The sequence below is a fragment of the Prunus dulcis genome, chromosome 1 (genome assembly GCF_902201215.1).
Source record: "Prunus dulcis chromosome 1, ALMONDv2, whole genome shotgun sequence".
NCBI classification, from domain to species: Eukaryota; Viridiplantae; Streptophyta; class Magnoliopsida; order Rosales; family Rosaceae; genus Prunus; species Prunus dulcis.
Genome location: NC_047650.1, coordinates 13,251,485 through 13,265,092, shown reverse-complemented (window position 1 = coordinate 13,265,092; position 13,608 = coordinate 13,251,485). Strand labels below are relative to the sequence as shown.

At 38.0% G+C, this 13,608-nt stretch overlaps 2 protein-coding genes across 2 annotated transcripts; both read left to right on the top strand.

Moving 5' to 3' along the window:
• The first annotated feature begins 270 nt into the window (after nt 1-270).
• On the top strand, nt 271-1,303 carry LOC117614445. The gene is made up of 2 exons (XM_034343264.1): nt 271-1,074; nt 1,268-1,303. The coding sequence occupies exons 1-2, from the start codon at nt 271-273 to the stop codon at nt 1,301-1,303; spliced, it is 840 nt and encodes a 279-aa protein (XP_034199155.1).
• A 6,401-nt stretch (nt 1,304-7,704) lies between these two features.
• On the top strand, nt 7,705-9,679 carry LOC117614436 (pre-mRNA-splicing factor cwf25). Its single transcript, XM_034343252.1, is given in 6 exon segments — nt 7,705-7,755; nt 7,757-7,853; nt 7,899-7,960; nt 8,078-8,197; nt 8,907-8,940; nt 9,273-9,679. Coding segments are annotated over 6 exon segments (771 nt in total).
• The last annotated feature ends 3,929 nt before the right edge of the window (nt 9,680-13,608 follow it).

Below are 13,608 nucleotides of genomic sequence, written 5' to 3'. Positions count from 1 at the left end.
TATTTTCTTATGTAATGTCGGTATGTGCTGAAGAATGTATAAATAAATAAATCCATACCGATGACAGCTATTTCAGGACCAGCCATCCCACCCTCGTGTGGGCCTGCTTAAGAAAGTATGGAAGCTCAACATTCCTCTGAAAGTGAAGATTTTTGCTTGGTTGCTAATTCGTAAAAGAATTCAAGTGAGAGCCAGGCTTCATAGATTCATGCAACATATCAGTCCGATGTGTCCCTTTTGTCAAAACCTGAGACTATTCAACACATGTTTATGGACTGTCATTTTGCTAAGGATGTTTGGGCTCTTTCTCCTAATCTCATGCCCCTTCCCTCGCAGACTGGTGATCTGTACATTTGGCTTCTGTCACTGAGCCCCACGTCCACAAAGTCTGAATTGGACCCTCTCTCCAAAGCCCTCCTTATCTGTTGGCAAATCTGGGAGGCTAGGAATAATGTGGTGTTCCATGACTCTAAGGCCACCCTAGCTAGCTGTTTTCATGCTGTTGCCTGTGTTAGTTTGGACTTTTGGAGGCTTAACTCGACGGCCAGATTTGACTTAGCTGATTCCATGATGATTAAATGGCATCCTCCTCCCACCGGCTGGATTAAGGTAAATTCTGATGGGTCTCTTTTGAATTCTCATGCTTCCACAGGTTTTGTCATTCGGGATAGCGAGGGGCATGTCCTCATTGCGGGCTCCAACAATATTGGTGAAAATTCCATTAATGTTGCTGAATGTGTTGCTCTTCGTGATGGTCTTGCCGCTGCTCTTGATAGAGGATGGCATCGCATGATTGAAGGGGATTCTAAACTTGTCATTGACAGTATCCGGGGTAAAGTTAACCTCCCTTGGTGTATCCAACAGATTATTCACGATATTTCGGCCCTGTCTTCTTCTGTTACAAGCGTCCAGTTTCAACACGTCTTTAGGGAGGCTAACTTCACGGCGGATGCGGTTGCAAAATTGGGTCATGGTTTTTCTAATGAAGTTTTGAGGGAGCATGGACTCCGGTTATCTGTTAGGACCCCCTTCTATTTTGGCCTGAAGGCGCTCTTGCCCGCAAGGCTTTGTATTGTAATTTTTCTTTTCCTTATCAAAAAAATATAAAATAAAATAAAATTTACCGATGATAGTTGGTAGTTGGGTGTCACGCATAAGTAATCAAGGCGTCAATTTGATTAACTAAGCGTGAATTATTGAACACAAAAATATCAAATTTCTATCCTTCACCCCCAATATGTTTCTAAGATTCTCTTTTTGTTTTTAGAAATACAAAGTGTGTGACCTTCTTAATAGAATGTGAGTGAATTTGAGTTTGACAGTAGGGAAAAGATTATATATATATATATATATATATGAGATTTGCTATATTTACCTACAAATTCATGGTATGTTGGTCGGTTATTCTAGTAATAATAAATTTAAATTTTCATATATATGTATATATATATATATATAAAGATACTTTTAACAATATATTTCATATCAAATTATTTTAATTTCACCATTTAGTCAAATTATGATTTTCCTTCTAAGCTTTTGTATGGTTTTTTTAATATTATTTTTGTCCCTGAAATTTGAGAATCGTTATTGAATTGGGAAAATTATAGTTTAGGGTGGTTAACGTAGAGAAAATTATATATTTTAAGGTGAAAAAAAAAAATACGAGACTATTGCACATTCCTTTACGTAGAGTACATACATTTTTATTTTTAGTAGTTTTCCAAATCATACAAATGTATTTTTCCATATATTATATATACGGATTTTTCAATGCTGCCCGTATTCCAACAACAAAAAAATTGGCTATGTTGATATTGATCCGCGTTTTATTATGATTGTCGACAATGTAAAGAAAGATTGGTGCAACTAGAAGAGGCAGGCTAGTAAAATTGAATATTTTTGGAAAACGTGGAAGAAACAGACCTAAACACCAAAAGATATGAAATTGTATAGGTTATAAATTGGTGTTTGTGATGCAGTAAAATAAAATCTCTAGATATGACAAAATATAATGTATCCATGGAATTTTTATGATATTCTCCTAGTATATTATGAAGATGCATCCATGTTTCTTCTTACGAAACATGTTCATTGCATATTTATGGAGATTTGCATTTATATGAAAATCTAAAAAGATTATGAAGTTAAGCATATCGCCAGAAGCGATCTTTTGAAAATTACATAGGAATAAATTATGAGATATGTAAACTATGTTATACATTATATAAATTATTCAAAGAAAATTCCTAAGTAAGGAGCCCGAAGCTCAATATATGTACTCAAATATCATGAAATGAAAGTGATCTAATTGCCTAAGTGAGTACTTTGATTGAAATATGAGTTAGAGATCAAGTTCAATATCATTGCAATGTATTCAAATTTTTAAAGAAGTTATCATAACATTTAGGTATCTTGAAGAGCCTATGACATGCTAGCATAGTATACAAAATTTTTTATGAATAACTTATTACGTCAAGCAATTTTATACTCTTATTCTCATACTGATAACGTATGAGTTTCTTATATTATTATTTTGATTATATTATAGAATATGATGTTATTTTAAAAATTTTTAATGTTAAAGGATTTTTTAAAATAGTGTTGAGGCCCAAAAAAGTCACGGAAAGCCCAAAAACATTTAAAGCCCAATATAACATATAATGTCGGTCATGCGTTAATCCAAGCTGTATTTTGGGATTTAATTTATTAAATAAATATAGAAATAGTGCACATGTCATGTCAAACTAATAATACATTTTTCCCATGCTAATCACCTATCAAGCTCACATGAACCCAAATCATGTGTTTTGTGGGGCTTGCATGAGGGATTGTGGTGTGGAAGATTACGGAGGTCCACAAGACCCACAGAAGCTCTTGGATAAAGGAGACTTTAGGCTAGATACTTGGGAGCACCAAAGTCCAAGTCCATTACTTAGAGTTCTCCAATGTGGGTGAACAAATGATATATTTTTCAAGCACTTCTTTTTACCTATAGAAAATTGTCATTTTCCAAATACCTAGCTTTACCCGTTGGAAACAAGCCTTTTCCAACACTTCCTATTACCCACGGGAAACAACTAGTTTCCAGCGGTTCCTTTTACCCATAGGAAATAATCAGTTTATTGTACCTAACTTTACCTGCTGGAAAATAGCATGCCCCAGTGCTCCTTTTTAACCACTGGAAATATGCCAGCACCTCCCTTTACCTATTGGAAATAAAGGAAAACCATCACCCTCTATAAATTGGCATTTATGGCTTAAGCAAAGGGCACCAATTTTTCTTCAGCCAACACTACCTCACTTGGCTGCTGCAAGCATCCCAGCAGCCATCAACCCCCTTCAGCAACCACCAGACCACTTTCCTTCCTCCATTCAGCTGCTACAAGCATTCTAGCGGCCATCCCAACTATTCCTCATCTATCATAATCATTTCTTATGTTTTTCCATCCTTGAAATCCTCCATTTTCCCTATAAAGCCTCATAAATCATAACTCCAAACTTTTCCTTCATTCTCATACCCTTTCCAAGCTATAAACACCATAGCTTTCAAGCCTCAAGTTTTACCTTTTATCCTCCCACCTCTAGAACTCATAAATTTCTCTAGAATAATTGTTACAAACACCATGCCCTTCAAAGTCTTAAGCTTTTCTTTCCTTAGCCATGCTCTTTGAAACCCCATTCATTTGACTGCTATAGGCATCCCAACAATCATCACAGCCAAACAACCAAACCACCATAACCATAGCTTTAAACAATAAATTCTCAACACCCAAACTCAAGCATATCAAACACCAACCCAAGCACAAGCATTCTCATTTGCTAAACTTGTGGGTTTGTAGCTCCCACACTCCAAGCTCTCATGCCAAGCTCATATAATCTCATATCGGCATCAGCAAGTCATCTTCAACTCATCTAGAGCAAGCAACATCCTTACTCATTGCTGGAAGCTTCAATCTTATGCAGTGTTCTTCCATATTCTTCCTCTCCTTCCCATAAACACATCCAGAGAGTAAGCATCACCAGTCACCTTTGGAACCCTTCAATCTCAAGCTCTGTTATTCCATTTCTTCCCTTCTTTTTTTTCTTTTGGCAAGTCACCCAAGAGCCTGACAAAGCTTTCTTCAAGCTGCTAAGCCACCCATCTCTCTCTCTCTCTCTCTCTCTCTCTCTCTCTCTCTCTCTCTCTCAAAAGGCTTCATCCCATATCTAAACACCTAACCTCTCATGCCTAGTCTAGTAGTATCTTAATTCACAAAGAAAACTGTCATGCCAAGTCTGTGTAACATCAATGCACCATCTTTAACTCTTCGTCAAGCTGCTGGAAACATCCACACAAAACAGGCAGTCGTTGAAAGAAGAACAAAGTACTCCTTTGGGACTTACTTCTCCCTCGAGATACTTTGGGCCTAGTTCTCACTAACTCAGAAAAAGAGACAACGAAGACTTGATTCACCACGCTATGGCGGTCCAAGAATCAATAAGCCTGGATGAGCATTCCGACGGAAAAAGACCCCAACAAATAGTCTAGATATTTTTGGTATTACTCTAACCTCAATAGGGATTCAAAACAATGACACACATACATCCTCCAATAATGATATTGAAGAAATTTTATACAAGCATTACTAAAGCTCACTATGTAGGAGGAAATTGAGATATTAGTATTATTCGTGTTGCATCTTCAAATAATTCAAGTTTGTCGTCATCAGCAGGAGTAATTCATCATGGGAAGCATTATATGTGCTGTATACTCTTTTCCTTTCGACTAGGGGTTTGTCCCACTAGGTTTTTCCTAGCAAGGTTTTAATGAGGCAGCATAAGTGCGTCCAACACCATATCAATGATCCATAAGAATGTTGCACTCTTTTTCCTTTAACTTAGGTTTTGTCCCACCAGGTTTTCCAAGCAAGGTTTTTAATGAGGCAAGTATGTCAATTGTATGGTAGACGTCCACCGGGGAGTGTTGTAAATACATGAGTTAGTGGATGACCATCATACCTCTTAGCATTCACCCTTTTTAATTCTATGTAACATATACACTAAATACCATAGTTATGAGCTTGTAGTTTATGAGTGTAGGGGTTTTTTTTTTCTTTGGTCAGCTATAAACGGGCTGGGCTGCCGTAAAGAGCAGATGGATGAAATTATCCCCTCTGTATCTGAGTTCAAAGATCAAGCCTCAAAATGCTTCGAAAGAACAGAGAAGCCTTAGGAAACACCTTGGTTACCTCCACCAACGAAAATAACAATAGCTTATAGATAATTTCTTAGTGCTTACAGGTAGATTCTTAGCTTGGCATGAGAGACTTGTGGCATGGAAGCTAAATTGACAAGAGTTGAGCACCGAAGGGAAAATTATGCGTTCTTGGGGAAGAAGGGGGTGCTAAGGTAGGAAGGGAAAGGTTTGCAAGAAGGTTTGGCTGAGAAATGAGAGGGAGAGAAAGGAATGGGTGTCTTAGGTGTTCTTCCGGCAGCTTGACAGGGTTTCTGTCGAATGTGTAAGCAGACTGGCAGAAGAGTGAAAATGGGAGATAAAGGAGAATAAAGCACGAAATTGCTGGATTTTGCAGATAGGAGATGAAGCTTGCTCTTAGATATGGGTTGTTTTTGGTTGGGTAAAAAAGGCCTCCTTTTATAGCCTCTGAAAGCTATCTTTTTCCAAGAAACCCTAATGGTTTCCATCTAATTTGGCCAAGCTTTTTCGTTCATTTCTCATCCCTTTCTTTGGCTTATCCTACTTTGGCAAAAATCCCCTCTGCCCAATCTCACAAAATCAGGGATTTTTGAGAGCTCAATGTTCTTCCCGCAGCTGCCTCTGTGGAGAATTCTTATTCCTTCCTTCATTTTCCTTCATTCTTCCCTAGCTAGGTCTGATAAGGGAAAAAGAATGGGGATACATGCTGGTTCAAAGAGTGGTTCTCCTTTGCACGCCAATATCCCTTGGTCCCTTGGATGTTTTTTGCTTGAAACTTGCTCCCTTCCCCATGTGCTAGAACCTCCCAGCAGCTTTGTATAATGGACCTTCAGACTTCCCCTTCGTGGCTTTTGGTTTTCCAGCCAAGTGCTGAGGCTTTTGTAACTCATTATGGTAATTGTATGGCCTAAGGTGATTCATTAAGTAAGTGGGCTTTCTTTATTAAACGTTTGGACTTTTTTGGTTGAGTCAATAGGCTATTTTGGCTAAGGTAATGGGTTATTTTCTCCTTCGTGCTCACCCACATATTTGGGCCTAAGAAATGGGCTTGGGTTCCAAAGCTCCCAAGCAACTCGGGACCTCCATTTCTCGACCCATTAATGGGCCTCATGACAACTTATTACCATCCATGCCACAACCCACTCAAGCAAGCCCCGGGCATCTGAGTGGCTTGGGCCCACTTAGGCTTGTAGCATGGTTGGGTATGAAATAATGATTTCATGCTTGGCATGGCATGTTGCTTGGCATGTTTTAATTTTATCATTCTTGAGAAGGGACACGATGTTCAATTTGGCATGGGCTTGTAGAGCCAGTATATTTTATCTCAACTCCTAGCATGAAGAATTATTTATTTAGCATAGCACGTGAACTGTGACTCGCATATGGCGGGTTTTCGTGTACTTCGCTTTACGCCTTTTCCTCATAAAGTGTCGTTTTGGGCCGGTAATTTATTATGGCCTAATCGTGGATTTTTTGGGCCTCAACAATGAGTTGTTAATATTTTCTTATCATTGTAAGCCTATAAATAAGAGGTCTTATCAAGATGAGAGATACAAGTTGATTGACATAAATTCTTTTGTCTTTCTCTACTTTCCAATTCTCTCTATAATTTTCCCCTAGTTATATAACACACACACACACACACACACACACACATATATATATATATATAGTCCCATTCTATTGAGGGATCCCTTAAATAATTTTATTTGAGGGACGCTCTTTAGGGTACCCTATAATTTTTTTCCCAATGATTCAAACCATCTATTTTTTAGGTCTTCATTCATAGATCATCCTTACAAAGAATTAGACAAATCGGAAACCATTTCGACATCCAATTGTGTCTTACAAAATCACTGAACACGGTGCTTCAAGAAAATGCTAAAATTTTAATAACTTAATTGAGTTGTCAAATAATATCGGATTCAAGTGATTTTTTGTAGAGATGATCTTTGAATAAGTATCTATAAAATAGACGGTTTGGATTAGTGAAATACAATCTGGAGTGGGGCCTACAAGGGGTGTCCTTCAAATAAGGTTATTTAAGGGATCCTTCAATGGAAGCTCTCTGTATATATATATATATATATATATATATATTTTTTTTTTTTTTAAAGGTGCTTTTAGCAATATATTATATATACGGATTTTTTATTTTTATTTTTGATAAGGATGGATTTTTCAATGATGCCCATATTCCAACAACAACAAAAATTATGATGCCCATATTTATAATTTTTTTGTTGTCAAAATATGTGTATGTATTATTGAAAAAAAAGTTATAATAAAATATCATCCAATTTGAATCTCTCTTTTTTCTTTTAAATTAATCCACCTATACTGTTTTTAATTTTTCCCGAGATGTGGCGAAGAAGGACAACCCCCGCCACGCATAGAATTCAGTGGAAGAGAGACTGCGCGATTAAAATTGAAATTGATCGTTTAAATTCAACCTTTTCGTTCAGTCATTCGAATATTGAAGCAGAAGAAAAAGAAGAAGAAGAAGAATGGCGTTGAAATTTCTGAACAAGAAGGGATGGCACACAGGGAGCCTTCTGAAACATAGAGAACGTGTGGAAGGCAGAGCAAAAGCACGAGGCCGAGCAGAAGAAGTTGGACGAGCTCCGCAAACAGATCGTTGAAGAGCGCAAGAGTGGTTGGAGCGGTTGAAGTTCTTGTATGATTCGGGATTGGCCATTAGGAGCCCTGTTGGTTCCGATAGTTTCAAAACCTTTGAAGCCTTACTCCTCTGCCGCCTCCAAGGTATTTGTATTTCTGATCTTTAATTTCCCAATTGTGTGCATCAATGATATTGTATAAAATGTAGTGCAACTACAAAGTCATGTTTCTTATGATCTTTTGTGACTACTGATTCTCCAGCAGCAGGCATCAGCATCTGTGTCGGGAGCTATGTTCGAAGAAAAGCCTCAATCTGCCAATGATGCTTGGAGGAAGCTCCACTTGGATCCTTTGCTTATGATTCGGCAGCGTGAGCAGGAAGCCCTTTCTCGTATTAAGAACAATCCTGTCCAAATGGCCATGATTCGCAATTCTGTAAGTTTGTATTTTTTTACTTTTCTCTTGCTCGCTAATCAAGAATAAATTAGTTATGCCAGACAGCATAGTTAGACATGACTTTATGATTTCGAAGTCTGCCAATTGTATAAAATTCTACCTCTCATAGACATACAAAAAAAATAAAATAAAAAATAAAAAAATTCTGTAGATATAAAAATATGTTCACCGGCTCCATTTTGGTGTGCTGCATAGGTTTTAGGACCTGATTGGGGAATCATGATGTCTGATATGTGGAAGAAAAAGTAGTTTATTGAGAAAATTAACGAGTTGGAAGTGGAAGAAGTGTGTATGAAGGCAGGCTGCGAAGAAGAAAAATGATGTAACTGGCTCAGAGAGGATGTAAGTTTGAAGAAAAAAAACAGGGAGAAAAAGAAGAAAGAGTATAGCTAAGACCAGAACTTTTCAGTGTTAACTAAATGCTCCCTCCAGAGAGCATTTCTGGACCAACTATTCACGGGGAGCTGATGCAGAAGTTAAAGGTGTTGATGGAATTAAATTAACTTGATTGTAGTAATGGGGTAGTTTTTATTTAAGTGATGCAGCCGTGGCTTGGTTAGACAAGACTTGTTAGTTACAGAAGCCTCTTATTCTGAGGAAGATCTTTTTGTCCCTTGGATTATGACCTCGGTAGATCTATAAGTCTTCTCTATTTCTTTTTAACTTGAGTAAATAATTAGAGTTCTTCTAGCAGTAACTTCAAACAGCTGTAGCTGGGTTTCTGTTCTTGTGGCATGGCTTGCACCCACGGTTTACACCACAATAGCATTTTATTACTAAGTTTTTTTTGGGCCTTTTGCTGAGTTTATCAGGGTTTTAGTAGATGTCTATGATTAGTTTAAGAGAATGTTTGGCGTGTATATGCTGATCAAATTTTTTTTTTTTTCAATAAAAGGTTGAAGCAAAGAAACCCGCAGAGAAACTGCATGACAAGAAGGAACATTAGAAGAAGAAGCACCCTCAAAGCATAGCAAACATTCATCATCCATACAAGCATCAGATTCAGAAAATGACACTGCCGAAGTGGAAAGGAGGAAGAGTGGTCATCGTAAGATATCAAAGTATGTTAAGCATTCAGATTCGGAAGATGAATCACGTAAAAGCGCACGTCGACGTGAGAATAATTTCAAGCATTCAGATTCAGAAGATGAATCACGTATCAGCGCACATCGAAGTGGGAAGAACCCTGTTAAGCGTTCAGATTCCGAAGATGAATTCCGTTACAGAACACGGAGAAGTGAGAAGAACCATGTTAAACATTCAGATTCAGAAGATGAATCACGTATCAGAGCACATCGAAGTGGGAAGAACCCTGTTAAGCATTCAGATTCCGAAGATGAATTCCGTTACAGAACACGGAGAAGTGAGAAGAATCATGTTAAACATTCAGATTCCAAAGATGAATGACGTGAAAGAGTAGGTCGAAGTGAGAAAAACCTTGTTCAGCATTCAGATTCGGAAGATGAATCACGTAACAGAGCACGCCGAGGAGAGAAGAATCAGCCCATAAAAATTGGAAGAGATATGGTCAAGGTGATGCCAAGGGAAAACATGACAATTTAGAACTAGAAAAATACCCCATGAAAGGTCGGAATGAATCACAGTACAGGAGAAGAAAGAGCTGCTGGGCTAAAGGAGAAGAAAGAGCTCCTAAACTTTCAGAAGAAGAAAGAGCCGCTGGGCTAAGGGAGATAATCCAGTGTTTATGGTGCTGAGAGGGAAGGAAGCTCAACAATTGAGGAGTGTGTACGTCGCCGAACACATAATCTGAAGCAAGTGAATGCAATGCTTTTCGTCGGTAATGCTGTTGTGTTTTGTTGTTTATCTAGTTCCATTAATCCAGGTGTTCTATACTTTTACCCCATTGTTCTGCATATGTTTCATATAATGATTGTTGTTGAATGCTGGAAAAGAAATATATTAATCAATTACTCCACCCAAACATAATTCGGGCCTCTTCATGACCTCCTTCTCATCCATCTTTTAACCAGAAGTCATGATCATGATCAATTTATTTGTGTACAACAGTACAAGATGTAGATGACCAACAATGCTCTACAAGTATTTGTTCAACAGCATCCACAAAACTCGATAGAGTCTGGCGAATTCGTACAGCCAACAAATTTGCCAATTCCTAAACCATCAACAATTATGCAACCAAAAGAAGGGAAAAGTTCAGCAAAAAAGAACCAGGCATTGCAGTGGACTTTACCATTTTTTATTTAAAATTTTGAATTTATACATGTAACAAAAAGACATGACACTAGGAACCAAAAGAGACCGCAAGAAAACATAATGCACAATTATTTGAGAAAACGCATAGTACGAAGAAGCTATTATTGTAGAGACAATACATGAATGTCTGCAAGAACAATTACATGCTTAGAGGATCTGAGTTTGCATCAACACTTAACCTTTCTTTCTTATTATTGAAAATAATATCCTTGTATGAAATCTGACAGCTTTTTTTGTATGAACAATTCACATTTTTGTATGAAATCTAATTGCATTCAGAAAATTAAAACAATTATCTAATTATGTGGTAACAGTTGTTGATAAAGATGGAGATGTTAAAACTGCAAAAAATACACATGACAATTACTAATAAACATAACTGCTAACTTTTCATACAAATACGATAATACTGTGATTTGAAATGTACATTTAAATCCTCTTAAAATGACATCGGTATAAATAAAAACAAACCTTACGACAGTGATCGAATCTTTATTCTCAAAGCGCCGTGTAGCTATAACTTGGACCTTTTTATATGTTGGATAGGATAATTTGAATAAATTCCTCAATTTTTTGAACGAGTTCTGAAAAATCGAAAAATAAAGAAACTGCAAATAATTAGTAAAAGGCTTAACCATTCAAGTAATTTAATTTTTTGATCTCGTTGGGTGGCTAACCTCCCCTGAATTGATCAGTGTCTCATCCAAACGTGACCTTCATTTGAATCCACGTGTGACAACTGTAAAAATTAACTAAAAAGAAACCGAGAAAGAAAAGCATAAAGTTTTAGTGGTAGCTTCTCCATACAAGATAAATATTGTAAGATGAAGAGAAATTAGAAGAGAAGAAAGAACCTTCTAGAAATAAGGATGATCTGTGAGGCAGAAACTGAATCGAAAGGGTTCTTTTGTTAGTTTAAAAAAAAGCTGTGGGGGTTACTAGGCAAGTTCGTGAAATTTATAAATAGGGGCAACGAGTTCCGTTTCCCTCCATTGACTTTGTTTTTTGGACTGATTACAAACCCAAGTCTACCTGTACCGGCCGGTCCATTTCTAATATCTTCTTCTGATTAATTCTTTCCATATTTTACAAGGAAATCAAAAATCCTATTTCTAATAGTTTTTTCTTCCTTACTTCCAGAAAATAAAACTAGATATTTTATATCAATTAACTCCAATTCAGCCAAGGGTTGCTTCCAGTTATTTTTATCGATATGTTAGTATTTAGATGTTATTCTTGTGGAACAACTTGTCTTTGGTCATTATGGGCTCATTTGATAGTGTTTATGGAAGAGATAAAAGTGCTTTCTTACAACTAAAAGCGTTTATGATTGCGCTTGGCAGAAAAAATATAAACCGCTTATTGGCGCTTTCTAGAGAAGCACTAGTCAAAGTGTTTTTCTAAGAAGCACTTGCATTTTTAACAAAAATTTCAACATTCTTCTAATAAAGGTGCTTCGAACAAAAGTGGTTATGAGTATAAGTACTTTTTATAGAAGCAGTCCCAAAAGGTATGTCATATTTTGTTTAACATAAAGTTTAGTAATCCAAACTTGAAATACCAATATATTTTGGAATCCGGAATATTTAGAATTTTGAGATACATTTCATTCCAATCCAATTCTTTTCGGAATTTTTGGACATCGAATTTAATTTAGATGTGCCAAAGTTGAAAATCTTTGAATCCAAATTGACAGCATTAGGAATTTTTTCTATATTGTCCTCATTTTGTTCTATTAGAAAATGACGTGATTTAGTCTCAAATCTCTTCCACAATCAAAACTAAACCCACTCCATTCCCACCTCAATCCTCTCTACCACTCTCTTCCTCCCAATCCCCATTGCTAACGTTAATATCTCCTTTTCTCCCACAAAGACAGATCTCTAATTGTAACACCCCGACCCCAAATTTCCCTAAATTTAACCCTTATTTAATTATTTAATTATTTAATTATTTAAGGGTATTTTAGTCATATTTTTAACCGGAGAGAGTTTGGGACCGTGACTTGTATTTTTGGATAGGTCGCACTGAGACGAGTTCATAGACATGTAGTGGGCTCGAATCGGAGTTGTAACGAGAGAGATATGGTCAAAAGAAATCCAGTGGCACAATCGTAAATATTTCGAAATGAGATTTTTTATAAAAATCAGGTTTTCTCTCTCTCTCTCTCTCGACCGCGATCTCTCTCTCCCTCCCGTCGGCCCTCTCTCTCTCTCCTCATATCTCCGGCCACCGGCTGCGGCTGCGGTCGGGACCGGTACCAAAAGGACCGGCTCGGCCTCGGCGTCACGACCTTGCCCTCCCCCGACAGCGGCCGCCGCTCCAGCCGCCGGAAAATGGCGATTTTCGCCCGGATGTCGCCCAAACTTCGCCGGCTCCGATCTCCCTCCTCCGGCCGCCATTTCTGGCGATCAAGGTATGGAAATTCATCCCTTCTGCATGCTCTAGCTAATGGTTGGGTAGGATTAGATCGATTCTTAGCGTAACCAATTCGATTTTCGAATTGAAAATCGGCCGAACTTCGGCCGCCGCGATCGGCCATTTTCGGCCACTTTTTGGGGTAGGTCCAAGAACAAACGTTGCTCCAAATAGGGTGTTATACCTAGGGTAGGAGTTTGGAGCCGTGGTTTTGAGGTTTTCCGGCGAAGCGTTATCGCTTTGGGCACCCACGCGCTGCCGGCGCATGCGGCGGCGCGTGGGCACCGTAGAAAAAGTGGCATTGTGTCTCGATGAGATCCTTAGGTTGTCACGAGTGCGTAGGATTTCGCGGATCTCAATTCGGACGTCGTTTGGCTATCGAACGGACGATCGCATATTGAGCGTTATCCGGGTTCGATAGGTTGGGACCGTCGGATGGTCCCAAATTTAATATATGTTAATCTAGGTAATTCTAGGATCGTGTAGGAATCCACGGATTGTGAATCGGAGCCCCGAATGTTCCGAATAATAATTTTAAAGTTTATACTTTATATCAACCGTTAGATCGTGCAATCTTGAGCGATCCGACCGTCCGATCTGAACCAAACTTATGGGACGAGTGTCCTATACGTTATAGAACCCATAGGAACTTCCGGATCGGAATTTGGAGGTCGTAGGTCCCG